At 44.6% G+C, this 26,167-nt stretch overlaps 3 protein-coding genes and 1 long non-coding RNA gene across 12 annotated transcripts; 2 read left to right on the plus strand and 2 right to left on the minus strand.

The window, feature by feature from the left end:
* Window positions 1-1,136: 1,136 nt before the first annotated feature.
* Window positions 1,137-7,140, minus strand: LOC148389092 (uncharacterized). Of its 5 annotated transcripts, none has more exons than XR_015862091.1 (10): window positions 6,167-7,140; window positions 5,984-6,041; window positions 5,876-5,903; window positions 5,042-5,153; window positions 3,819-4,941; window positions 2,842-3,753; window positions 2,685-2,767; window positions 2,510-2,614; window positions 1,762-1,831; window positions 1,137-1,509 (listed from the first exon to the last, which is right to left on the minus strand). It is a non-coding gene; the product is annotated as an uncharacterized LOC148389092 (long non-coding RNA). The 5 variants fall into 5 exon arrangements; XR_015862090.1 differs by having other exon boundaries at window positions 5,803-5,903; XR_015862089.1 differs by having other exon boundaries at window positions 5,800-5,903.
* A 5,752-nt stretch (window positions 7,141-12,892) lies between these two features.
* On the plus strand, window positions 12,893-15,413 carry cfap144 (cilia and flagella associated protein 144). Its single transcript, XM_088394504.1, has 4 exons — window positions 12,893-13,087; window positions 13,202-13,261; window positions 13,581-13,684; window positions 13,757-15,413. The coding sequence occupies exons 1-4, from the start codon at window positions 12,970-12,972 to the stop codon at window positions 13,850-13,852; spliced, it is 378 nt and encodes a 125-aa protein (XP_088250630.1). The 5' UTR covers window positions 12,893-12,969; the 3' UTR covers window positions 13,853-15,413.
* On the minus strand, window positions 13,771-26,058 carry ebna1bp2 (EBNA1 binding protein 2). 2 transcript variants are annotated; one of them, XM_088394495.1, is made up of 10 exons: window positions 25,903-26,058; window positions 16,284-16,365; window positions 15,890-15,973; window positions 15,632-15,804; window positions 15,419-15,542; window positions 14,899-14,988; window positions 14,740-14,815; window positions 14,529-14,613; window positions 14,279-14,447; window positions 13,771-14,212 (listed from the first exon to the last, which is right to left on the minus strand). In XM_088394495.1, the coding sequence occupies exons 2-10, from the start codon at window positions 16,356-16,358 to the stop codon at window positions 14,165-14,167; spliced, it is 924 nt and encodes a 307-aa protein (XP_088250621.1). In that variant the 5' UTR covers window positions 16,359-16,365; window positions 25,903-26,058; the 3' UTR covers window positions 13,771-14,164. The 2 variants fall into 2 exon arrangements, with proteins under 2 accessions (XP_088250621.1, XP_088250620.1); XM_088394494.1 differs by lacking the exon at window positions 25,903-26,058 and having other exon boundaries at window positions 16,284-16,490.
* tmem125a (transmembrane protein 125a) lies at window positions 19,896-25,594 on the plus strand. Of its 4 annotated transcripts, XM_088394500.1 has the most exons (3): window positions 19,896-20,197; window positions 23,657-24,107; window positions 24,178-25,594. In XM_088394500.1, exon 3 carries the CDS (start codon window positions 24,550-24,552, stop codon window positions 25,246-25,248), a length of 699 nt encoding a protein of 232 aa, XP_088250626.1. In that variant the 5' UTR covers window positions 19,896-20,197; window positions 23,657-24,107; window positions 24,178-24,549; the 3' UTR covers window positions 25,249-25,594. The 4 variants fall into 4 exon arrangements, with proteins under 4 accessions (XP_088250626.1, XP_088250624.1, XP_088250628.1 ...); XM_088394498.1 differs by lacking the exon at window positions 23,657-24,107; XM_088394502.1 differs by lacking the exons at window positions 19,896-20,197; window positions 23,657-24,107 and adding an exon at window positions 22,401-22,482.
* Window positions 26,059-26,167: the final 109 nt, after the last annotated feature.

The raw sequence follows: 26,167 nt of genomic DNA on the forward strand, positions 1-26,167 counted from the left end.
GGTGTTTTATTCCTTGTTTTTATATTCTCCAATTAAAACATAAAAATCAGACATTTGGTTAACTGCTTTATATGACTACATGACCTGTGTAGGTACACCTCATGGACACTTCGAGAGCTACACTACACCAGTGTTTCCCAACCTTTTTTCATTCACGGCACACCTTTTCATTGGAAAAAATCTCGAGGCACACCACCAACAAAAATCTGTTAAGTGTTACACCAGCTTCCATATTAAAATCAGTTCTATTACAACAAAAGACGTAAAGTTCTATTCCTGTATATGTATGGAGAGTCGAATAATTGAATAAAATAAATACAAAATATACTTTAAATTGTATTTCTTTTGCAAATGAAAGTGACAGTTTTTGAAAAAAGGTTTTAGACTAAGGAATAAAATATTGAACACCAACTCATATAACAATGTAAATCACATATATATACATATTGTCTGGTGTTTTATTCCTTGTTTTTATTTTTGGGGGCATGAAAACAAAAATCTGACATTTGGTTTACTGCTTTATATGACAATATGTGTAGGTACACCTCATGGACATTTCAATAGGTACGCTCCACGAGGTAAAAAAAAAAAAAAAAAGAATAAACAAATAAAGGGTTAATTGCACGGTAAAAGCACATTTGGGTATGTTCTCACACCTGGGTTTGAACCAAGTTCTTCCCGAACATGAGCCCGTGTCACTCACCAGTCGACTATTTCGACCTGGCAGCTAATGGTCGTCTGCACTGTTTTGTACTAGTGACGTGCATTCCAGTTCTCAAGTGAACAGAATCTTTAGAATCGGTTCACTCACCCTAACCTCCTGATTGGCTGTTTGATGTGTGACGTAATTTGGACACTCCATTAGGTACACCGCCCTTTTCAAGTGTACCTAATAACAGGCCACTTTATGAGGGAAATATCAAGGTCAAAGGTCACAGGTGTCAAGCTCTAGTCCTCGGGGCCGCGTTCCAACATGTTTCCCAAGATTCCCTCGTTAAGTGCAGGTAAGTGAAAAGTCGTGTCATTGTGTTTCAGCCTAACTTTACAATTGTCTTGTCATTGAGAATGTCTCAAATGATTCCAGTTTGTATGCACGATAGACTGCCAATGCCAATGTTTAAAATGGACCACTTGAATTCAGTTCACAGTTTAATTGCAGTTCAGTGGTACACACACACAATTACAGTACAATCAGTTCATTTCATGATTAAAAAAACAGTAAAACAACAATATTGCAAAATGACGCGGCGCTGAGAGAGAAAGAAAGAGGCATCATGCAGATAGCCAGTGTGCACACCCAGTGAAAAAGTGGAGGGAGGGAGGGAGGCAAGGAAAGAAAGGACAAAAGAAAAAAACAAAGTCATACTCTCCATAAATGCTGGCTGGGCGCTTTGCCCTCGCTGCATCCACACCCGTCCGTCTCGTGTCGGTCGCTCATCACGGGCGAAGGTTGGCTCCCCCCCCGGCCGGTATTCGACGTTTGGACTCATCCTCCGCCTCGTGCCACTGCTAAAAGAAAAACGGCACTCTGTTGCATGCGGTTCACTTCTGTGGACGTACTCATTACCTGTCTATTAAAGCTTGCTCCTATTTTAAGCTCCCTTTATTAATAGCGTATGTACAGATGAATGTTTTTGTTTTCTTTTTATGTCTATTCCTATATGAAGAATTCAATGCTTATAATTTCTTTCTTTGTTGTAAAGTGCTTTGAGCTGCATTTCTTGTATGAAAGGTGCTCTACAAATAGTTTTTTATTATTACCCTCTGGTCTCGCGATCCTGTCCAGTCCCTCTCTGTGCAGGCACTCGTCCGATCCACCGCCCCAGCAATCCTGAAAGGCAGACATATTGTGTTGGTTTTGGCAAAGGGGAAAATTTCACTAGCACCCCCCCTCAACCTTGACTAAGGTAAGTTTCAATCAGGTAACTAGTGGCACGCACGGGCTGGCACATGTCTCATACGGCCCTCCCGCATTGGAGCGATGCGGGTTATGAAATGTTTAACCCCTTACAAAAAGGGAGGGAGGGAGGGAAGCAGGGAGGGAGAGAGCGAGAGGAGATGAGAAGAGGCTTTGGTGCGCACTTAAGCGCAACCGGCCAGTTCCCCCTGAGTAGAGCTGGCTTGGCCCCCAGAGGAAAAAAAAGAGGAAAACGTGACGTCACGGAGAGTGTCACGGAGAATCTCCTTGTCCTCGACACCGTCGACGACACTGGGACCCAGTCTGGCAGACATTATACCCTGGTATTCCACAAAGGGCAAGGTATAGCCTTGTTCCACCCTGAGTGCACCAGGCCATGCAGGTACTGCCGGGCGCGTTGGAGAAAGAGAGCGAGAGAGAGAGAGAGAGAGGGAGGGAGGGAGGGAGGGGGAGGAAGGCAGGGAGGGGGTGTCTACTTTGCCGATTCGTATCTAGAGGGTCACAGCAACCCAAATGCCCGTGCGTGCTACTAGTTACCCTATTCAAACAGACAGGGGTAGGGAAGGCACAAAAGAAAATACAAAGTCATACTCCTCCGAAACGCTGGCTGCATCTGCACCCATCAGTCTCGTGTGGGCCGCTCGTCACGGGCCAAGGTCCGGGTCTGCTCCGGCCGGTGTTGGACTCGTCTTCCGCCTCGCACAAGTGCAAAAAGACAAACGGGACTCAGTTGCATGCGGCTCACATCTGTCAACGTACTCATTACCTGCTCCCTCCCTGGTCTTGTGGGTGCAGCCCAGTCCCTCTGGGTGCAGGCTGGCGCTCGTCCCATCCGCCGCCCCGGCAACCCTGAACGGCAGACAAATAAGGAAATCAAATTAAAACTAACAAGTGCGTTGCATATTGGATTGCCATGTCACCACCTCTGGCCAGCCTTGGCCAGTCATGCATCAGGCTCCTCTTCAACACTTGGCGACTGCTTTCTTTGGGTGATTCCTTCCTTTGCACCCCGCTCACCAATCGCGGGTCTGGTGGCCTCCGTCCACCGGCTCTTCGTTTCATACATCGTCTCTTCCACCTTGCAAGACAAGCACAAAAGTCTCGCTGCGCCGTCGCTGCGCGGTCTCTTGCGCTTGCAGTCGCTTGCGCTTGCCGTCGCTGCGCGTTTGGCACTCAATGAGGGCTGCACAACATTTTGGAATACCAACGATATGGCAGTATTGGGCCAGACCACAGCATTGAGCAAAGTTGTGCAAAATTCTAGGATGGAGAGGAACTATTTGATCGCAATGACATCACTTAGAGCAGTTAACTTTAACTTGCATCAATGACTTATCTTCTAAACTCATTACAAATAGTTAGGAGGCCAGAAAACATGTTTCATTTGCCACATGAATAGAAAAAAATCTTTGTTTTCCTAAAGTGCATGTCAACGACCTATACCACCATATGACGGTTTTCCAATCCAGGTGCAGCCCTACACACGTCACCATTGGTGTCCAAATGGTAGCCTCGGGCCAACTTGATCAACACACGACACGAATGAACGCAACACTGCTTTGTAGCACAAAATATGAATGGCAACATTTTGTGATTGATTGAATGAATTTGTGTCAAAGAATTCTCAAATTGATTCAGTATGCAGCCCTCAAACAGACATTTGGACACCGCCGGTGTGAACTAAAAAGAAAAGAAAAAAATCCATTTCACATGCTGAAGCTGCGCAGGTCGACGCCTCCAGGGAAGCGGGTCTCCCTCAGAACTCTGCTACTTCAGAGCGATGCCACAGCGGTCCGTCCACCTCTGAGCAGATCGTGTCACGTCCCGGTCGCCATCTGCACAAACAGAAACAAATGTTAGAAACTCAAAGAGCACCCCAAGTTGTCGGTCACTTGCTTACTTGATCACAGCAGTTAGGTACTCTTGGTGACGGTCACCGGGTCGAATCGGGCCATGCACCCCCCTTTTGCGTCCGGCCTGCAAAAGGTAGAACATGCAATGAGTTGGGCGCTGCTCACATCATTAAGTCTTCACCGTGGACCGGCTCGCCCCAACACCGCCCCCTACACCTAGAGAACAAAGGACGCACAGTGGTACGTTAGGCTTCGATCAAGCACGACAGTGCTAGGTTAGAAAAAGACACAATGTGACTGTCTCGCTCCAACACCTAGGGGAGAACAAAGAACATGTACCACAGTGGTAGGTTAGAAAAAGAAAATGTCACAAGTCAAATTGCAAAATTGGACATTCGGGATCGGCTCGCTCCGACGCCACCCTACACCGAGGGGAAAGAACAAAGAACGCAGCAACTACGACAGTGGCAGGTTAGAAAAAGATACACAATGGTACAAGTCGTATGGCAAAATTGGACATTCAGCTCCACGCCAAAGTTCAGTTTTGTGTCCATCCACGGAACCACGTCCTCCCCCAAGTGGGCCGTCAATGGCAACCAAGCACAAGACAACGCTGGATCCAGACCAGCCACAACCACAGCGCACCTCGAAAGCAAGACCAACCATCAGAGCCCTAAACACTGTCCACACCTGCAACCGTTCCGTCGTGCACCCATAACCAAAGGCAACCACACTGCCCCCTCCTGGGCACATGATCCGCAGACGTCGACTTTTGCAGCGCGATGCTTGATTCTTGACTTGATATGGCCATTGCTCCTTTGCATATGGCCATTGCTCCTTTGCTCCTTTGCATATGGCCATTGCTCCTTTGCATATGGCCATTGCTCCTTTGCATATGGCCATTGCTCCTTTGCATATGGCCATTGCTCGTTTGCATATGGCCATGGCTCCTTTGGATAGGCCATGGCTCCTTTGGATAGGCCATGGCTCCTTTGGATAGGCCATCGCTCCTTTGGATAGGCCATCGCTCCTTTGGATAGGCCATCGCTCCTTTGGATAGGCCATCGCTCCTTTGGATAGGCCATCGCTCCTTTGGATAGGCCATCGCTCCTTTGGATAGGCCATTGTGCCTTTTCATATGGAATTATCCCATTTGGCTCCTCTTGCAGCCTACAAAAACACAGACAGCCATTAATTGTGTGCTGGGAAGCTAAAACTCGACAACCATTGTGTGTTGGGAAGTTGAAACTTGACAAAAACAGGTTTTTACCTGATTTAGCACTACTCTTCCTCAGTGTCCTCAACATCACTGAAAGGGCTCCTTCAAGAGCCTCCTGCTTGCTTTGTATAGAAGGATGCTGGCTGGGCGGCAGTTTTTAGTGCTACAAAAGACAAGCAAATGATTGCAACAAAAATAGACATTGAGTCGAGTGCCAATGGCATGATTTTTTACCAACAATTATACATACTAGGAGTTTTACATTTGAAATTTTTTTTATATTGTAGTAAGTTATGATAATTGATCAAAATTATAGTTCATATTTGAATTTGATACATTCTAAGTAGAGTTTTACATTTGAAAAAATATATAATCATCACATTGTAGTAAATTATAATTATTCAGGATTGTAATTCATATATTAATTTCATCATTCATCAACTCCCCTCACATTGGACAGATGATCCAGGTTGGCGGCGTCCAAGACGGGAGAAAATAACCCGGGCAAATGTTTGTTGCGTAACGGAACGAGAGCGGGCGGGTGCCATCTTTGAATGGATTTGGTCCGATTTGGACATGACGTAACATATACGTTGCATTCACCAGTTTGCATGACACGGAAATGGCACACGCATCATATAAAATAATAAAAGAAATGGTTAAGTTGACTAGAGTCAAACTAACATTTCCTATAGTCAGACAAACACGCGCTTATCGGCGGCGTCATTTACGAACCGTCTACAGACAGACGAATGAAAAAAATGCTGGCCAGCATGAAAAAAAACAACCGCGTAAGACATTTAAAATACCACCAAAACGCGCAACGACGCGACGCGACGCAAAGTGGATTGTGGCGTGCCGTGCCGTGTCGTGCCGTGCCGAAACCTCAAGCACTCCCTAGACAGCGAAAATCCTGCAAGAAATAATAAATGGCATCGTAAGAAACTGCAAACATTTGCTCACGGGCTAAATAGCCTGCGGCCTACAATTTACCTCCAGGCCCACCGTCGCGGTGGACGTGACGTTGCCGAGTCACGAGAGTACGACAATCCTGCGACAAACAAAGTAAATTTAAAAAAAAAAGGCTTGTGAGAAAAAGCAACAAAGCGTGCCGTCGTGAGAAACGGCAGGAGACGACAAACATTTGCTAGCATGCTCGCTAGCATGCTCGCTTACCTGAGAAACCGTCCGCCGCCGCCGCCGCCGGGCCGCGCCCGGTGGCACCTGCATATGATAACTCCCCTTGAGCGAGCACACCTGTCTTCAATTGACCTAAAGCCCTGACGTCACATCCGTCGATCCAAATCTTCTTCTCCTGATCGTCCAACGGCCCTCGGCACACTGACGCCACCAGGTGGTCGCCCGTCATGGTGACTACTGTGGAAAGGGTTGCTTCGGCCTATCCGTTGAAACTTTCAACACCGAACAGGTTTGGATGGAGGATACCCTATCAATATGACCAAATCTCCTTTGGTTTCCGAGCAGGCTCTGGTCGAGTGGTTAACGCCATTGCCTTCAATCAAATGAAAATATTTGTATCGCGAGTTCATCCTAAAATGAATTGTTCTTGCAAAAATTCTGCCGCCGTTGCAGTGCTCCCGTGGACTCATTTTCAAGTCAGTTGCTAAGAAACACCACACCGTTGCACAGAGACAATTCTTGAGTCATATCAAATCAATGATTTTCAAACGGGTCCAAACAAGTTTTTCCCTCACGGCTACAAAGATCTTTAGATCTTTTCGTTCACTCTCGTTCACTGAAAACATTTGTTCTTTTGAACCCATCGTTCACTCACGAGCCAACACTACACTGCAGTAGTGATACACACACACACACACACACACACACACACACACACACACACACACACACACACACACACACACACACACAATGATACGACAAACACGATGACACGACTTTTCACGCACCTGCACTTAACGAGGGAATCTTGGGAAACATGTTGGAACGCGGCCCCGAGGACTAGAGCTTGACACCTGTGACCTTTGACCATGATATTTCCCTCATAAAGTGGCCTGTTATTAGGTACACTTGAAAAGGGCGGTGTACCTAATGGAGTGTCCGTGTGATTCCCTCGTTAAGTGCACCTGCGGGAAAACTTTTAGCTCCTGCGGAACGTGAAAGTGACCAAAAACTTTTCACGCAGCTGCGCTTAACGAGGGAATCACATGGACACTCCATTAGGTACACCGCCATTTTCAAGTGTACCTAATAAAGTGGCCACTTTATGATCTTGGAAAACATGTTGGAACGCGGTCCCGAGGACTAGAGCTTGACACCTGTGACCTTTGACCATGATATTTCCCTCATAAAGTGGCCTGTTATTAGGTACACTTGAAAAGGGCGGTGTACCTAATGGAGTGTCCAAATGACGTCACACATCAAACAGCCAATCAGGAGGTTAGGGTGAGTGAACCGATTCTAAAGATTCTGTTCACTTGAGAACTGGAATGCACATCACTAGTACAAAACAGTGCAGACGACCATTAGCTGTCAGGTCGGAATAGTCGACTGGTGAGTGACACGGGCTCATGTTCGGGAAGAACTTGGTTCAAACCCAGGTGTGAGAACATACCCAAATGTGCTTTTACCGTGCAATTAACCCTTTATTTGTTTATTCTTTTTTTTTTTTTTTTTTACCTCGTGGAGCGTACCTATTGAAATGTCCATGAGGTGTACCTACACATATTGTCATATAAAGCAGTAAACCAAATGTCAGATTTTTGTTTTCATGCCCCCAAAAATAAAAACAAGGAATAAAACACCAGACAATATGTATATATATGTGATTTACATTGTTATATGAGTTGGTGTTCAATATTTTATTCCTTAGTCTAAAACCTTTTTTCAAAAACTGTCACTTTCATTTGCAAAAGAAACACAATTTAAAGTATATTTTGTATTTATTTTATTCAATTATTCGACTCTCCATACATATACAGGAATAGAACTTTACGTCTTTTGTTGTAATATAATGGAAGCTGGTGTAACACTTAACAGATTTTTGTTGGTGGTGTGCCTCGAGATTTTTTCCAATGAAAAGGTGTGCTGTGAATGAAAAAAGGTTGGGAAACACTGCTGTACTGTACGTATGCATGCTGGATGATGGCTTTGTGCATGGAGTGCTACGTGGATGCTGGCTAGAAATACCCTCGCAACAATCAGGATAAGGTGACATGGGTAGTAAATGAGTCACCACAGGGAAAGGACTACTCGATAGCAATTGTTCCAATTTGGTTATTTTTTTGTTGACCCTCCTAAATGGCGTACCCAGCAAGGATATTGGGCTTTGAGATTTCATGTTGTTCCAGACAAAAATTCTCTATTTGTGTTGCACTCCGTGTATTTTGAATCATTGATGTTCTGTGCGGGACCATGTTCTTGTCAGAATGTGTGTGAAGCCATGCGGCCGGCAGTAGATCTCATCTTTACGCTGATGGGGGATGAGCGATGGATTTAGCAGTGAGCCAGGGCAGCCATTCAAGAATCTAGCCTCATTCTCTCTGCCGCAATCCCACATCAGCCCCGCAATTGGGGCTTAGCAATTTGCCATTGGATTCAGCCCAATTTTACCAATATTCAGCTTGAGTATGAACAAAAACATGACCATCTTTACATTTTTTTTCCCCCTGGATTTTGATTTCTCTGTCATTTGCACAATTTTGACAATGAGGTGAATGTCATCGACTCTTTCATAGTAAAATTCCTGCGGATAATTAAGGCTGGTTGCGAAAATAGGCTCATGAGCACTCAAGCAATGTCATGCTATTAAAGAAAATGATGATGTTTGGCCAGTTCATAGAAGATGTATGAAAATCATGTCGAACGACACACACACACACACACACACACACATGCGCACACACTCCACTGCAAACCTCACAGCCAACGTGTCAGAACTCAATCTTGAATATTTGAAGTATTTGAGTGCCAAGCACGAAATGCAAATCGGAATAAAAATAGAAACGTAGCGTATCACGATCACTTTCATCATAATAGATGAAACTACTTTTTTCTTCCATCCGAGCAATACAGAGAGCAAAGCGTGATGACAGAAAGCGCTGGGTGGCAGATAAGAGAATCAAAAGTGGCAACGGAGAGGAGAGGAGAGGCAGGAAAAGAGGTCAGAATATTTCTGAGAGGCTGGAAATTTGGAGGAGAGGGTCGGGGAAAAATAGACAATTATGATCAAAAATGAAACGGCTCGCTAAGGATGATTAAAGAGCCAAGGAAGGAGATGAGATCTACTACATGAGAACTCCAGCGTGCAGCTGAGAGACTTGTCCGGGGCTCATCCCAACTTAGCTAATGAGTAAATGTGATTCATAATGTATACATGGACGGAGAAAAGACTCTGCAGACAGCCAACACGTGCCTGCACAAAAGTCATGGGACAGAAATGATGTTTCCAAATACAAACGTCAAATTGAGCCTCTGTCTTGAAGAACAGCAAGAGTACTTCTCAGCATTGCATCTTTGTCAAATCAAGAAAAGAGCAAGTGAAGAGGCTGACTGAGCTTAATTAAGACATCTATATTGGGAGGAAAAACATTCATTGACATCCTCCAGAGTGTTTTGTCACTCTCGTGGTTGAGACTAATCAACATAAACTGCAGACAAGCAACTGTACAGCTGCCAGAACACTCCTCCGATTCATTCAAGGCGATGGAGACATGAATTTCTCCTAATGAGGCAAACAACGTTTGTGAAGAAAAATGTCAACAAGTTTACAATTAGAACACCAGTGAAAAATAGACTAAGTGGAGCACTGAGGAACAAAGCAGAGCAGCGTCATACACGAGGGCTACATAGAAAAGGTAAAAATGGAGTTGCTTTTGGTGCTGTGGAAAACGGATTCATATTCCAATCACAGTAAGTGAGTGTCAGCAGAAAACCTTTGCAAAAGTCAGCCATTATGATTTCAACAAATGTGTCCCCTCTCAATCTTGCTTGGCACTTGGGACATTTTCACTTGGTCTGTTTGTGCTGAAGCAAGTTACAGGATTATTGTTATGCAAGTGTTCTAATTCAGGGGATATAAATGCCTTGCAAATGCTGAGTGAAATCATTCAGGTTACTTTTTACTTTTGGTCGTTGGGATTTTCTCACCAGTATTGAAAATCCAAATCTATTGAAAATGCAAATGCACGCACACAAAATCATTTCATTTCAAGCATTTACCATATTTTTAGAGAAAGACCGTATGCATCAAAACACATAAATGAATGTTTTAAAAAAAAACAAAAAAAAACCTGATCAATTCAAGCTAATTTGCACAACACAGATGTCTGTCTGTTTCCAATTCTTTGAGCAACACAGTTCACATTTTCAATAATCCCAAAGCTATATGACGCACAATGACGTCAAAGGAACATTTGACCAAACAGCTCTGCCTCTGTGGAGTTCCAAAAGATTTGTGAGTGAGTGTGTGTGTGTGTGCGTGTGCGTGTGGTCCGTGATTGCAGAGGCAACAGTGTGCAGCCACGCACTTCCTACAAGTATAATCCCTTGGAAGATTAGATAAGGCTGGATCGACTATTTTAACATGAGGGAGGGAGATTACGAGTGGAAACAAACCCTATCAGTTAGCAGTGAAAATTATCAGATTATCTCAAAGGACAAAGGGAATTATTTTTCATATGACCTGTTTTGACTACATCTGTGCACAGACTCCAGAAGTCCATCCAACCCCTTGGGCCATGCACATCTGGAGGCTTTCAAAAAATACATTTCATATATTTCTCTTATATGGGTGCATTGTATGCCCAAGTGAAAAGAAACACACCTTTGCGCAAACAGAGCATCTAAGAATTGAAATCGTACGAGGTACCTTGTTAGGCCCATGGAGACACTCATGCACATGCAAAGTGGGTGCAGTGACACAGTGACACACTCACACACGAGAGCTAGACTCCAAACCCCCACAGGACAAAGCTGCAGGCCAAATGTGTTTAGTGAGTCTTTTACTCGCATGACTTTCCACGTGATATGGGGGCTAATGCGATATCATTAAGAATGTGTCATGCCGACACGTTCGCAAGGCTGACACACAACTCGAGGCAAAAAGTTCCTTTATTGCAGCGCAATATTAAGGAGCTCTATGTGGAATATTTCCAGAGTAGCTCTGATTAGATTGTTAACACTCGTGGAATGTGCATTTGTGCACACTTCACATGGATAATACCTCTTCGACCGCTGCTCTCGTACAATTTAATTCACCTTACCTATTAGGAAATAACCAAATCAATTCATCTGATGACTTCAAAGATATTCCCATTTTAAGAGTGGCACATTTTGGCAAAAGTGTATGTTTTTATAATTCATGCCATCATAATTCCATTTCTCCTTTAGAAGCAGTCAATCAGATTACATTCAAAACATTGACAAGAAATAATGTCTCAGTTTGACTATTTACTGTTGACAAGGAATGTCGTTGATTTTTTTGAACTACTTTGTGTCCTCACTCCAAAGTTTCTTCTTTGTGATTTGTTCCTGATTTGGTTTGCTTTTACAATTCACTGCAGCAACTCAGAGTCATCATTTAGATGAGACATAAAGGCAAATGACCTGTGACAACACCAGGTATGCCGTGATGCAACATGTGCATGTTGCATACTAAACATCCTTTTATTACATTTAAAGGCAATTCTGCCGCCAATGAAAAACGATGGTTTTTTTTTTGGCAGATGTTTCGAAACGCCCGAGGTATGAGGCGCGGGTGATGACAGAGTTGGTCTAATACGGTTTGCGGGCCCCGTGTCAGTGCACGGCCCTTTGAACCAATTGTGATGGCCCTGAGGCGAAGCTGCAGCTCATGACGGCTATCTCTGCTCCTTTCAATTCCTTCCTTGCATCTCATTCCTCCACCATTTTTGGATTGATTTGATATTCTTCTTTCACCTTCATGACATCTTTTAAGGTTGTATTTCATCATCCAAAGAGTTAGCTATGTCAAAGTTGCCTCCATTGTTGCATTCATTTCTCCATCCCAGCCTTCTGTCACTCGGCTTTTTCTTTCATCCTATTGAGAAGCGCAGGAGCCGCCGCTGCCGCATCAACCTGCAGCCGTGACTCCCCCGCCCCGCCCCGCCCTGTCCTCACCTGCATCTGTAATTCCACCTGGCCCTATTATAATTTCAAAGAGGGACAGAAGGCCCTTGCCGCCTTTGAAATAGCACGTGAATTTGAAATGGACCGTCATCAAGGAGGGTGCCTATTTCATCATGAAAAATGCATCTGAGCTAACAAGGACAGATGTGGAACAGACATTAAAGCGACATACCAAATGATTCCAGGTTTACTTCTGTAGTTGTCTTGGAGGTCGACATTCTTTGGTAACTGCAATTAAGAGTGGGACAGTTCTCATCATGTTGTACTTGCTCTCAGTGGTTCATTGACAAATGCACTATTATTTGGATACCTCAACAATTAAGACTCAGCCAATGAGCCGCAACATGGAACCACGGTCAGACATATTTGTCGATTTTTAGCCGAGGTAGAGTTTACTTGTGCCGCAAACCTTTTGATTGATTAAAAGATGTCAAGCATTAGCGAGAAGCTAACGAATCCATTATTATTATCATTTAGAAAAAATCTGCACCTTCAATGCAATTCATCTGCAACTATCCCCCAAACAATTGTAAAAGTATCTCTGCAACACTTGGAGGTATTAGGTTAAATTTTCTATAATCCTGGAGACTTCAAGTGCACAATAAAATGTATTTAAAAGCTATAAAGTCTTTTCCATGATATGGCTCCTTTAAATGCAAGAGTCCGGTCCCCCCCCCAAATGCTCAATGCTGAGCGTGCAGCCTCACCGTGTGGCCGAAATTGGTTATTGCGGCAGCGGGGTGAGCTTTCTGTTGCTAGGCAACGGTGCGTGCGCCGGACAAAAGCAGCTTCACGGATCAGAGGTGAACTTTCTATTCTATCAATTGAGTGCTGGTTGGTTTTGCTAAATGCAAGCAAAGGAAAAAGATTGGGTCCACCAGAATGCAATTTACGTGGAGATGATCCAGAAAGAACAAAGACAACAAAGACTCCACACCGAGTTTAGCATCAACCCATACCGAAAGTGTAAGTCACATCTACATTCGCCGAACGCTCCGTTGTATTAGTATACAAGACGTTTGGCAAGCAGGTAAACACGCACAAGTGTCAGTGGTGTGTTTTCTCCTATTTGACTTCCAGTGCACGTTCTACCGGACAAACCTATGTGCAGGAAACCACAAGAAGTGATTCCGGAAAACTGTGAGTTTAACATCCTTTTGCTTTCGTTGTATTGATCAGCAGCCAAAGCAAAAGATGTGCCTGAATCATTGCATGGGTTTCAATTGAAGAGCCGTGTCGAATTCTGGCTCCGTGAAAATAGGAATGATCGCTTTAGTGTCTCGGGCTGGAAATGCGTGTTAAACTACTCAGACTGGCTGTTGTCCAATTCGTACACATCCGGGCTTCCAAAATGACAGACAAGTGTTATTCTGGGAACGCAGCAGCTCCTTTGAATGCAAGGGGGGAAATAATCACGTTGTCGAGAATATTGCTGATCATAGGCTTTCCTTTTCTCAAGCGGACTTCATCGAAGCATTCCACAAAGCTCGCCAGGAACCCACAAAGAAATATGCAATGCCATTGACTGAAAGTCAGGAGATCGGATGGGTGTCCACAGCCCTGGTGAGGAGGTCTCAAGAGGACATTTTGCTATTGCTTTCACTATACTTTCAACTATATTTGTTTTGTCCACAGATCCCAGCAAATCGCACAGACAACAGATTTAATTTCTTCCGACACAGCTCAGACATCACCAAGCACCAAGAGTCTGTCCTGCGCTTTTCAAAATGAAACTACCCAACAGGTAGATGTGATAAGACCGGTAGAAATCATTTCAAAATCTCGTCCACCATTGTAACCTATAACCTGTACAACTCAGTTGGCGTAAAAAATCTTTTCTAAAGGTAATCAAACTAAGAATTGAAATCATGTGGTGGTAAAGTCTTCCTCCCTGGATGCGGGCGGCCTGATGATTCTGCCATGTTCCTCCTAAAGCACTCCCAATTCGACGGAGGGCCGTTTGAGCAAAATGTCAAAAAGAAGTCTTTGATGTTAGGAAATCCCCTTAGAGCTCAAGCTGAAGCTAGAGAGCCACGAGGTGTTTCACGAGCGAGACTTCATCTTTCTACGTGCAGACTTCCCAGGACGTTTCTGGAAGAAAGAAAACCAAAATCGGCATCTTTAACATGCACAGAGCGCAGTTTTTGTGTCACTTACATTTTGTTTGCCTCCTTTGCCTTTCTTTCCTTTTGGGCCCTTGGCATTAGCCAGTCTTGCGCGGAAGCTGGAAACGTCATCGTGGCTTTCTTTTGTGTTCCACTTCTTTCCACTCTTCTTGCCCCCAAAGCCAAACTTCTGGTCCTTAAATTTTTTCTTGGCGCTCGAGCTACGAAAGGAGCAGTCCCGATTCAATTGAGCATTAAGTTGGGGCGGCATTTGACGATTGCTACAGCGGATGCCAATTTACCCTTTGTTGTTCACGGCCTTCTTGGAACTCTGAGAAGTATCTGCCTTTTGGTCTCCTTCCAAGAAATCCAACTTGTCAGTCATTCCTGTAAGTGGGAGGATCACAACAGTTCCTTGTCACACACAACCAAGGGCAAGGAAAGAGGAGCTTCACTTTGCATCTTTCGAGCCCGCTGATAGCAAACTCCAAAAACGCAATCGCCCCGACCAACCTTTCTGGTATTTCTTGACAGCAGTCATCATTGCCTTCTTCGCCTTCTGTCTCTTCTGGATCACCTCCACTTGCACCTAATTTGACCACACACTATTGTTAATGACTGTACAGAGTGGAATTTCGTCCACTTTCCAAAGAGATCATATTGGAAAAGAACCTTTTTGCCAAATTTCCTTTGCTCGCGTAACTTCTTTGCCTTCTCTGACTTCTCTATTGCTGCCTGTTTTGAAAGCAGCTTCTTCCTGATCTGGAAGGAGGAAGAGACAAGAAAAGATGAGTGCGCAAATAGTTGCACTTAACTGTGAAGCTTGGATACGTTCAAGAGTCATCAACGGGCTGAAAGAATAATAATGAAACATCTTAAGACAACGCAATAGGTCACAGTTGGGATTGCAAATTGTTAGCATGGGAATGGAAGAAAACAAACTGGGAATGGCCCACACTGGACAACAATTTATCCTGTCCAAATGCAGTGATGATATTCCAGCTCTGTTACATGGGAAACCACAGAATGAAATAGGAGTTGTCATGTTGTTCAGAATCAAAATGTCTGCATTTGTTAACCAGCAAATTGGTATCCTTAGTAATACCCATTAGCTCTTGCTTTCATCCAATGACGGTAAATTTCCCACCCCTTGTAATCCAAGTCCCAATAAAATGAAGAGTAGTGAAGTCACCTTTTGCATTTGTTGATCAGACTTGGCCATCTCAGCAAAGTAGTCATCTGGCCTCTTGGTGGGAATGCCGTGCTTGTTCAAAAGAGGCAGCGCTTCAAGAACTGTGGCTTGCGCTTGGCGGTAGCTGCCAAGGCATTTTACAGAGCAAATCAATCAGTTTATGGTCAAACAAATTTTGATGCCACTAAGAAGAAATCAAAAGTTGTCACTCACAAGAACATCTCCCTCTGGAAATCGTCATCTGCATTGACTTCTCCAATGCTGCCACTTTGCATATTCCCTCCAAGCTTAGAGATGACATCGTCGACCGGCGGGTTAGTGAGGTCCAACCTCTCCACCCAGGGGAGGTCTTTCTTCAAGTCAGCCAAACACTGTTTCATGCCCGCCTGCATTGAAGAATAACGTCAACCGAATGAGTCACATATGTATCTATATGGGTTCATTCAAATGATGTAAACAAACAAGTCTTACCACATTGTTGATGAACTTATGGGGTTTATCCACCATCACGTTCATTCCGGGCTTCAACAAGCCTTTTACGAAAGCTTCTTGGAGCTAAACACACAGGCGACAGACAGACAGACAGACAGACAGACAGACAGACAGACAGGCAGGCAAACAATCATTGTGGATGTGCTTCCTTTCAACTCGCGCGAACACACACAAGTACAAATCGGTTATGAACACGATCGTTTCAAATAAGTTCGCTTTTTTCAGAGCGGACACCATTGTGCCGTTTTAAAAGCGTGTTATCTTGAGAGGGTTTCAACGACTGGTGTCTTTTACAATTAGAACTGTATACTAACAACAATTGCCACCACACATGGTTTGCTAACAGTTAGCCGACTATGTCGAAATAACTCACCATGTTGTCTGTCATTTCGCCGTGTTCGTCTTCTGAATCCTCGCTGAACATCTCGTCCTCCTCCACTAGCTCCATGATGTCACTTGCAATAACCATATGGTTAAAATGACTTAAGGAGAAGGTATGTATGAGTATGAGGGCAACACGTTCACCATTCACCACGGTTCACGTGCGGCGGAAGAGGGTGAGTTTGTGCTACGACTAAAACAGTCCGTCGGTGGAGAAACGTGTATGACAAAGGTTCCTACCAAAATCCTAATGGAATCAAAACAAACATTACCATAAATATAAAACAAAGAAAAATAACATAATGAAATCCATCATCCACCCAGTAAAACAAAAACAATAAAATTGTTATATAAGAATAAAACAATGGTTTGTGTCATTACAACGACAATCATTGGATATTAAATGTTATCATATGATTCATACATGTGGCAAACAGGCCACACGCAAATGTGACATAAAACACTGAGAGCACATCCTGTCAGGGCAGTAGTTTATCCTCCAAGTCCTCCAAGCAGAAAGTGACCCATCCCCAAGAGAGTCATTTTCATTGCTTTGGTTAGCCGATATTTGCAATTTGTGCCTACCTTAGCACCCTCTGCAAGGTCAGGGCTGTACTCTGAGGCATTTTCTAAAGAGAATCACATCATTTCTGTTCTATTCCTGTCGGTATACCTGCCTAAAACTGTGTAGCCAATTCCCATCCAAGTGTCACTCATCATCCGAGTGACAGGCTACCTCCGACAGCAGATTAAAAATAAGATTAACTATTGAGAGCCTGTAGCACAGCGATCAACAAATGATGGCCTGCGGGCTGAATCCGGTCCATCAAACCATCCAATCCGGCCGGCGACTGGATTCCAATAACTAAGGATCAAAAATGTTTCAATGGGAAAAATAGTATATCAACAATAATCACCAAATAATAGGATTCCTACAAGGTGATGCAATGAAGGGAAATGTATTTGATGCAAAGTTCTCTCTGTTCTTTTAAACGTGATATGCAAAGCCTCCCCCCTCCCTTACTCTTTTTTCAATGCTCCCTTCGCCGCTTCTCTTCCTTCCTTTTTTCTCCATCCTGACACTGATTAGAAGTGAAGAAACAAATTAAGCAATGCATTGCAGGGTGGCCAGCTTTCTTTGACAGAGGAAAGGCCATTCACTAAATTTCTAAGGGAAATGCGACACCACCTCTCATCAGTGCTGAAGGAACGGTTGATGTGGACCTAATCTCATTTTGAGGATGAAGCATGATGATGACACTAGTCGTTGTCATGTGTGTACTGCTGTGGGAGTAAGGAGAGAAAGAGAGATCAATCATGTGATTGTTGCTTTTCACCTTTTAGATCCCTTGTTTTCCTTCTCTTGGCATATGTGTATCTCTGTTTCAGTCTGTCACTCTCTCATTGGCCGCTCCCCTTCATCCTTTATCTCCCACCTTGAGTCTAGCCCTCTAAATAATGACCTCCCTCACTGCCTCATTGTCCTCTCATTTATCTTCCCTGCCCCTATCTTCACGATGACCAGGCAGCAAATTGTGTTTCTCAATGTACTACCTCCTTTGAGTTTCTTTTGCACTGAAAAGCTTTTCAATCTTTTTCCAGGTACATGTTGTACTGTACAGCAGCGCATTAGGATGTCGCTGCCCTAGTTTTACCACCACTATATCCACTTCATTGCTTCCCCCCCCCCCCCAGCAATTGGCTCCCAAGTCCAGTACTTGCCATGTCACATAACCAGAGCCACCATAGGTTTGAATGGTCATACCCCCAATATGAGAAAATGCATGCAGCTATTCATTGTAAACATATTTGTAATTCAAATGGTCTTGCACTTAACTAGCTTCATTGTCCACTTTTACAACCCCTCTGAGCAATAATACATCCCGAGCAAAGTGAATGCATAGCATTGTGTAAAAAGTAACCTAAAGGCAGAAAATGAGCACAAAAGAATACCCGATAATGTTGGAATTGATTCTGGCACCAAGAAGTCCATTAAATCAGCCTCTTTAAGCAATGAAACATGGTTGTGCAGAGCAGCTCGATAGCACACTGCGTCAATATTGTCCCAAACTTTGGCCATTCATCACAAGTTTTCTTACAAGTCGGACGGATCCTTCGCCACAAAGTCCCTTGTCTCGTTCACATAGTGTGCTCTGTGCTAGCTTGTGTTTTCATCATGAAATACAGATGCATAAAAATGCTTCCGCCGGAAAAGCCAATTGTGGGACATGCAAATATAATTGCTGACTTTCCAACGATATGACGCAACATAAACATAAATATGTGTGGCTCACATGCGTGCGTGCGTGCGTGCATGAATTTGTACATTCATGAATAAAGATTTGCTTGGAGTGAAGCAGCTGCTCTGTTGCTAGATTGCTTTGTGGCTCCCTCTAATTAGAATTTATTGAAATGCCCCTGCTCCTTTTCAATGTGTTGTTTTTGTGCTGGGCCCCAAGGTGATCGTTTTCACGGGGCCGTCATCTTCTGGCTAGCTGCAGCAGCTTCAGTGAAATATGCCAATGCTTTCTTTCAGCACACAACCTAAATGCTCGAGATGTTGATCTAAAAGTAAAAGTACATCCTTTCAGTCCAACACTTCACTTTGAAATGTACATAGTTGCCAACCTCGCTACCAGAATGAACAGACTGCTGAACATCTGTTCACAAGAGCACTGCCCCTTTTTGGGAACGGTGCTCGAGGTGTAATCTACACAGATGGAGTTTTGCCGCCGGAGGGATTGCCCAGAGAAAAGAACGGAAGCTCAGAACAGAAACATGGCGAAAAACAAGTCACTGTGACCCCTTTTGTCGACAGAGTCGGTAGAATGTAGCCTTGGTTCAATGACTCACGCGCAGACTATTGCATCCAATCAACACAATCACAGGTTCTCACAAGTTCTTCTGGCTTTGGTCTATAAATAATACTGGTCTGTGCGCGTGGCGTACTGTGGTAGCACTTCAATGCGTAAACGATTAGCTGTGTGTGAATGAAACAGTCTAAATTTGGAACGTGGCCCTGTTGAGGATGGAAGTATTGAACATGAAGAATGGGAGATTTGAAAAATATTTGACCAATTTGCATGTTTGTATCTTCATCGAGATTAGGCCAATGCACTACGGCCGATTCTAGGCATCAGAAACAAAAGCGATTGACAAATCGATCGATACGTTTATTCTTTTTAGAAATCACATAGCGTACTAAGATGGCATTTGAGAGCTTTTTGAAGATGATCATTCCGAAAAGGCATTATTTTTATTTATCCATCCAACCAACCATTTAACATTGCTTGTCCTGTTCATGTTTGTGGCTATTTTTAACAAGTATTGTACACGTTTTCTCTTTTTCTTTTATAACTGTCTATTGTACACCCAATCAAGTTGCTGGAGGTCTATATCAATATCAAATCATTCGTTTGCACATTTCTGTTTGAAAAAAAAAAGAGCGCTATCTCAAATGAATGCTTGAAGAGTAAAAGTGCCGTGTAAATTGAGTATCACAGAAAGGCAGAGCCGTGAGATCCCAAGATAGCCGAGAAGTTGCGTCGGTGCAGAGGTCGACCACGCCGACCGTGTCCCCTCCCACTCAAGTCCCGTGCCTCGCCTCGCCTCGCTTTGCTTTGCTTTGCTCTGCCATCCCTGCAGCAGAGTCGCGCAGAGTCGCGCAGACCGGGGGTCCGCCCGTTGCTGTGCTGGTGCACGCACATACGCGGAAGCAGCTCACAAATCGGAGCTCCTTTTCAATCTAAGAAGGCTCGAATGCATGCATGCATGCATGCGCCCACGGCCGGCTGCTGCCGCCGCCGCCGCCGTCACTTGCCAACCGCAGATACACCTGGATGCAATCGGCGGACAGAAACGCTCCGATCGCGCACGGGAGAATGACACGCATCAGCTGAGCGCACAGTAAGGATGACTATTATTAACTCGGAAAAAGATCAAGACATCAGGCTTTCTTTTATTTGAACCCTTGACAACTTCTATGAAGTTCATACACATACGTATATACGCATAGCAAGCATACTATGAATGGCAAAAACGAACATCAGTTTGTATTATTTTTAGATTGTAGTTTAAAGGAGCGGTAGAAGCTATTTTAATAGATTCATGTAGCCTTTAAATGGTAAATGGTTTAAATTTGACAAACCACAAAATATTTGAATGTATTTACTTTTCTTGTGCCCGGTGGCTAAAACACAGCGATACTGAATCATAGCCTAACATTTGCACTTGTGGGATGGCTCACAATTTTCATGCAAACTAGATGAGAACGTCCTCATATGCTGTACATAAGCACTGAGGTGAGGTTCACTGCGTTATGGAAACTCTATAAACCACAGACAGTGGAAGTTATTGTGATTGGAGCAGGTCAATAATGTGCCCAGGCACGAACTCTCTGTGCCTGCCACTTTGTTCAGATACGTCAGGCACACAACTTATCTAGGAACAAAGTTCAATCATCTGAACTGTCTATGGAAAAAGAAAAAGAAAAACAAATAAAGCACCAAAACGTCAAACTCTACCCAGACGTGGCCAAAGACGACGAGAAAGCAAGTCAGGCTGAAAACAACATGTGATAGTGCCTCCGGTCACAGAGCCACAGAGCCACAGAGTCAAAGGAAAACGCATTGAGTGTGAAGCGGCTGGCAGCTCTTATTGGTGAGATAGGCAGAGTTTGGAGTTGGATGGTGCACATGCGCTAGGTCGCTGGTCATGACCCCATCAGAAGTTACTGTGATCTTTTCTTTATCTACAGTGCTGCGCCTGTCCATTCGCCAATATTTATTGCAGCGCTCAACTTTTATGATATCTGTTGGGTTTAGTACTCGGTCATTTTAAGAGCAGTCGTAAAGCTGTTGTTGTTGCCAACTCTTTTCTTCATCTCGGGAGAAACTCCAAATACCGCGGTCTGATCGGAGACCCAAACCCCAGGATCTATCAACGATGAAACAGACTTACGCCCGCGATTGTTCTCTTTGCTTTACTGTTTCTTTGTTCTTTGTTGTCATGGCTGGCTTACACGGTGTCACGCTGGTATATGATGTCATATGATTTACATAGCTGATGCGGCGGATATTGCAGCAGAGACTGTAGTAGGACTCGAGTCAGATCAAGGTTTAGTGCTCGAATGGACTGTGAATGGCCGGCGACCAGTTCAGGGTCCAGCCGCCCAAAGAAGGAATGAAGGAAAACTTAATGGAAACAAATGAAAGGTGTTTGAAAGTGGATATGAAGATAAGCTAAGTTACAGGAGGCTTAAAGACTGGACTAGGCAAGGCTACACCACTGGGGGAAGCGGGATTCTTAAATAAGGACTTGGCAAATGACAGATTGCGTTTTCTTATGAATCCCGCTTGATTACGATGATGTCCATCGGTCACGGGAAAAGCCATGTCAACATCACAACGCTGAGCGCACTGTGAACGTGTTTGATGCGAGCATCTAATGCCACAAGGGCTTTATGTCACGCTGAATTACACTGAAGCACGGGCACACAGGTCTCTCCTTGCGACACCACAACTCCTAAGCGGACAGGAGAGATAAGAAGTTGGGGGGGATAAAGAGAACTGCTGGATGGAGTGAGGCCGAAGAAAGAATGAATAGGTGTGGAAGGCGGGCCGGATAAGCACGGGAAACAAATGGACAAATGGTTGTGTGGAGGTCCTGGGCAGATTGAGGTGATGCTGGGCCATAAACTGAAAAAATGCAGAAAAAGTACATTTAAGCCGTGTTCTAAGGCCATGAAATAGAATGGATCTGTTTCAAGCCTCCACTGACAGACTTTGTGTCTACAGCCACATTCAGAGCTTAGAGGGGTGAGGATGACATGGGCCACTCATTAAATTCTTCCTACGAGTTGACCAGACCATTGTGGCTGCCTTGCCTATCCATTGGGGACGACCCCAATGGGCCCCAATAGGAAAAAAAAAAAAAAGTATATCGTCTTTGCAACCAACAAGGACACTGAAGTTTTAGCACCGTCCACAGTCCGGAGCTTCAAACATTTGTTACCCTTCCATACCCATCCAAGCCTTCCCTCCTCCTCCTCCTCTCTCTCTCTCTCTCTCTCTCCCTGTGGCACTTGGCACCAGTGCCTATCACATAGACAGATGGAGCCAACCCTGACCCCTCGCCTTGCCTCGCCTTGCCTCGCCTGCAGAGATGCCAAGAGAATCAATGACTGACTAAAGGTAAAAAAGGGGAGACAGAAAGAGACGAGCGTGTTGCTTTGTCACCACGGCAAAACATCACCTGGTGGACTAGCCTTCACTTCAGCTCAACCCCATCATAAAAAAAATACACAGCAAGAGAGCCTCCTCTATTGTTTCCCTTTAGCATGATCTCTAAATATAGAGACAGGGTTTGAGATCACAAGATGGCCTCACATGCCCAAAACACATCTGTTCAGCTGTTCATTTTCCATTTTTTCATTGATGTTTTATCTTTGAAATTGCTTTGACTGTTTCTGTCTTTTCTTTCTTCATGTTCAAAACATTCATTCATTCATGCATTCATGGATTCATGCATTCATGCATTCATTCATTCATTCACACCTACGTATCTCTTAAAGGCGAGCAAATGGCTCAAAATGTGCCGTGTACCTCCCTTAGTCCCCCTGGATGTTTCTGCCAGCATTGTTAAACGGTATTTTGCTGAGCGATAATCTGATTAGCATATTGCCAGACAACCAATCTTGCAGGAACAAAGTATCAACAATAAAATGAGACACTAATGGCCAGTGGAATGAATTCAGGGCCAACATAAGAGAGGAGGGAATACCAGAGTCCCAAAGCTTCCCAGGTAATTGGAGTCCACTCCGGTGTTTTTTTTTTTTCCTTTTCCTTTATGTATTTATTTTACGCCACAGCTCTTTTAGGTGACCTTGTAGGGCTAAGCACTTCCAAGAGGCAGACAATGAACCATAAAGATTGGGCTGCTTTATGTTTGAGGTTGATGTTTTTCCATCATAAAACTCTTGAAGTCATTTGCATAACAAAGGCAGCCTGTCGTCAATTCTTTCATTCTCTGCCGCTTCGAGGGACTCTGCTTCAGTACGCTCCAGTCCTACGATTTCTCCTCCACAACCGTGACAGGATCACACCTGACTGGATCACTGTTGTGTTTTTATAGCGAGCGCCAAGTGACGCCACGCTCAGACCATCTGGGATTAATTAATGACCCAACATGAATGCACTGGAAACGAAATGTTGTTACAGAGGATTAAGCACCCCGTCCCACTGGTTCATATTCATTGTTATCTTTTGTTCAGATCAACGAAAGGCTGAAAATTGTTTGTAGGTTTCAATGTGATATGTTTGTAGAGCGTGGAGTTTTGATACTGCTGAATTGGATTTTCCTCCACAGGATGTGACAAGAGTGAATCCTGTCAGCTTTTGTCGGGACGTGTGAGCGTGCTGACTTTGATAGGAAGGAAGCTGCTGCTGGCTGGCTGGCTGGCTGGCTGGCTGGCAGCTTTTTAAAGAGGAGCTGCTGACAGCCATAACCTTCAGGATGCATGCTTAGACACATTTGGATGACAACAACATTGTGGACACTATTCAATTGACTAGAGTTTACATGACTGTACTGCGGGACTCATTTATACACCTCTTTAGGGAAGACATGGTTGGATATTGTTTTTAAACAGCCCAACGGAATGATTGGATGAAAGCAGCAAGGAACAATTCATTTTAATGTCTAGAGCAAAACTACATGATGCCACTGTTCTCCCAAAAGTCAACACAACTGAAAACGTGGGCCTGGAGAAGTCAAGGCATTACATCGAACTGCGACTTTCCACACATGAGCTCATTCGGTCGGCGTTCAGAATACCTTCAATGCTTACAAGGTTGAAATGTGTCAAAGCGGTTTGCCTTTTCTTCCAGGTGATGTGGCCCTCCGTTTGCAAATTGTATTCATGCAAGCAAGCACCAAGGTGAACGAGGATCCGGCGGCCTTTCTTCCGGCTCGGGACCTGAGTTGACTGGAAAAGCGCTGCCACGGACGGGCAAAACAATAATACACAGCCAAGTGCTTTTATACATACACAGCATTGCCTCGTATTCCCACGGCAAAGCCTCTCAAGAGAGCTGGGAGGCCTCGAGGTTAACATTCCCCATTCGGCTCAAACCCCTGGACTTTGCGCCGGCTGTCAGCGAAGGTGACACGGCTTGAAAGGATTCTTAAGTGGATTCTTTATCCTCTGTGGTGGCGGCGGCGGCAACGGCCATATTCATCAGGCTGGGAGTGGCAGCAAGATGCCTGAACTGGACCACATGCCCCCCCTGAGGAGACCGTGGGGCCCCGAAATGGGCCTCCACGGTCCCGCCGACCCAATTCAAATTCAGCACGGCATCCTGGAGGAACAAGTGGAGCTGTGGTGGTTCCGAGAACCCGGCAAGTCTCTGCTGTGCTATTCCGTCGCCGTCTTTCTCATCGTGGGCTGCGGGCTGGGAGGCGTGGGCCTCCTCTCCACCACCACCAGCGTGTCCAGCGAATGGCGGCTGGGCGCCGGCACGGCCCTTTGCCTGCTCGCCTTGGGGGTTTTGCTCAAACAACTGCTCAGCTCGGCCGTGCAGGACATGAATTGCATTCGCAGCCGGCGGCAGATCGACATGCTCAAAAGCGGAGGATTGTCGGATTTCCTGGTGGTTTTGATCGCTGGGCTGTCCCTGCTCATTTGTGGAGCGGTTCTACTGAATCTGGCCCTAGTGAACCACATGCCTAAACCCGGACAAGCCCTCAACGATATGTACATATCTGGCGTGGTGTTGCTGACTGGAGGAGGGGCCGCCGTTGCGGGCGTTGGAATTTACTCCCTGGCCGTCTTCCTGCTTGAGAGAACGCGACACGGACGAAGGTTTGTCGACACCGTTTTCAACATCTTCACCATCTCCGGACATATGGACCACCGGGCCCGCGGAGAAACTACCTCCAGTCTGGCTAATCTCATATGAAATTAAAGAGCACAGCAATGCCAAAACAGAATGAAAAGGTAAACTATTAACAAACTGCTAGTTTGGGTACGTACGGTATGTACGTAGAACAAGGACAGAGCCGTGCAATGTTGCCTATCAAAGATCAAATCAGCGCATTCGGCTAAGCTTCCGATGTTCATTGTGAGAAAAAATGGGCTCGGTCAACAGAACGAGGCAAAATGGCAGGCCGTGCGTGAGATGCTTCTACAGAAACAAGCACATCCTGTGATTGCTTTAACATATGTGATTGTCTGTTAATCATTCATTTAGAATTGCACTGCTAAATTATTTGACATGTGGTACAATAAAAATCAAGAAGAAACAAGAGCTGTATATGTTAATTCAGCAGCATGGGGCTCTCGTTGTCAGGCTAGCTGTCTCACACCAGCAAGGTAGGTGCAAAAGGATGACTCAATAGCTGCTAGGACTTTGCAGTGCTCAACCCTAAGTTCACTAATTGCATCCATATAGAAGGAAATGATGAAGCATAAGTAACTACAACTGGATTGAGCCACTCAAAGTTAAGATAAACACAGTTTGTAGCTCAAAGCAAACATTTCAAACAAAGCAGCCATTTGAAACAAACTAAGCATGAAGCAAACTTAGAAGCATGCATCCAAGCGCATTGCCTACCTGTTGCGTGTGACCAGGAACTGAGGAGGTTCTTTGGAGTTCTTTTCTTGGCTTGTCTTCTTTCACAAAGAGGTTTTCCCTTCTTTGCTTTGATAGTGGTCTGCAGGCAATATGGCCGTCCGTCCATCTGTCTGTCCGTCCCTGGCATCTGACAGGAAGTTTGGTGAATTGCTATATTTGTTTCTGCCCTCTGCAGGTCTGGAGATAGACTCAAGCCATAACCCAACTTTGAAACTGTAACCTTAGTTGAAAACCTCCATCCCTC

This window comes from Syngnathus floridae, chromosome 13, assembly GCF_059516105.1.
Source record: "Syngnathus floridae isolate MCC-2025c chromosome 13, RoL_Sflo_1.0, whole genome shotgun sequence".
Classification (NCBI taxonomy): Eukaryota; Metazoa; Chordata; class Actinopteri; order Syngnathiformes; family Syngnathidae; genus Syngnathus; species Syngnathus floridae.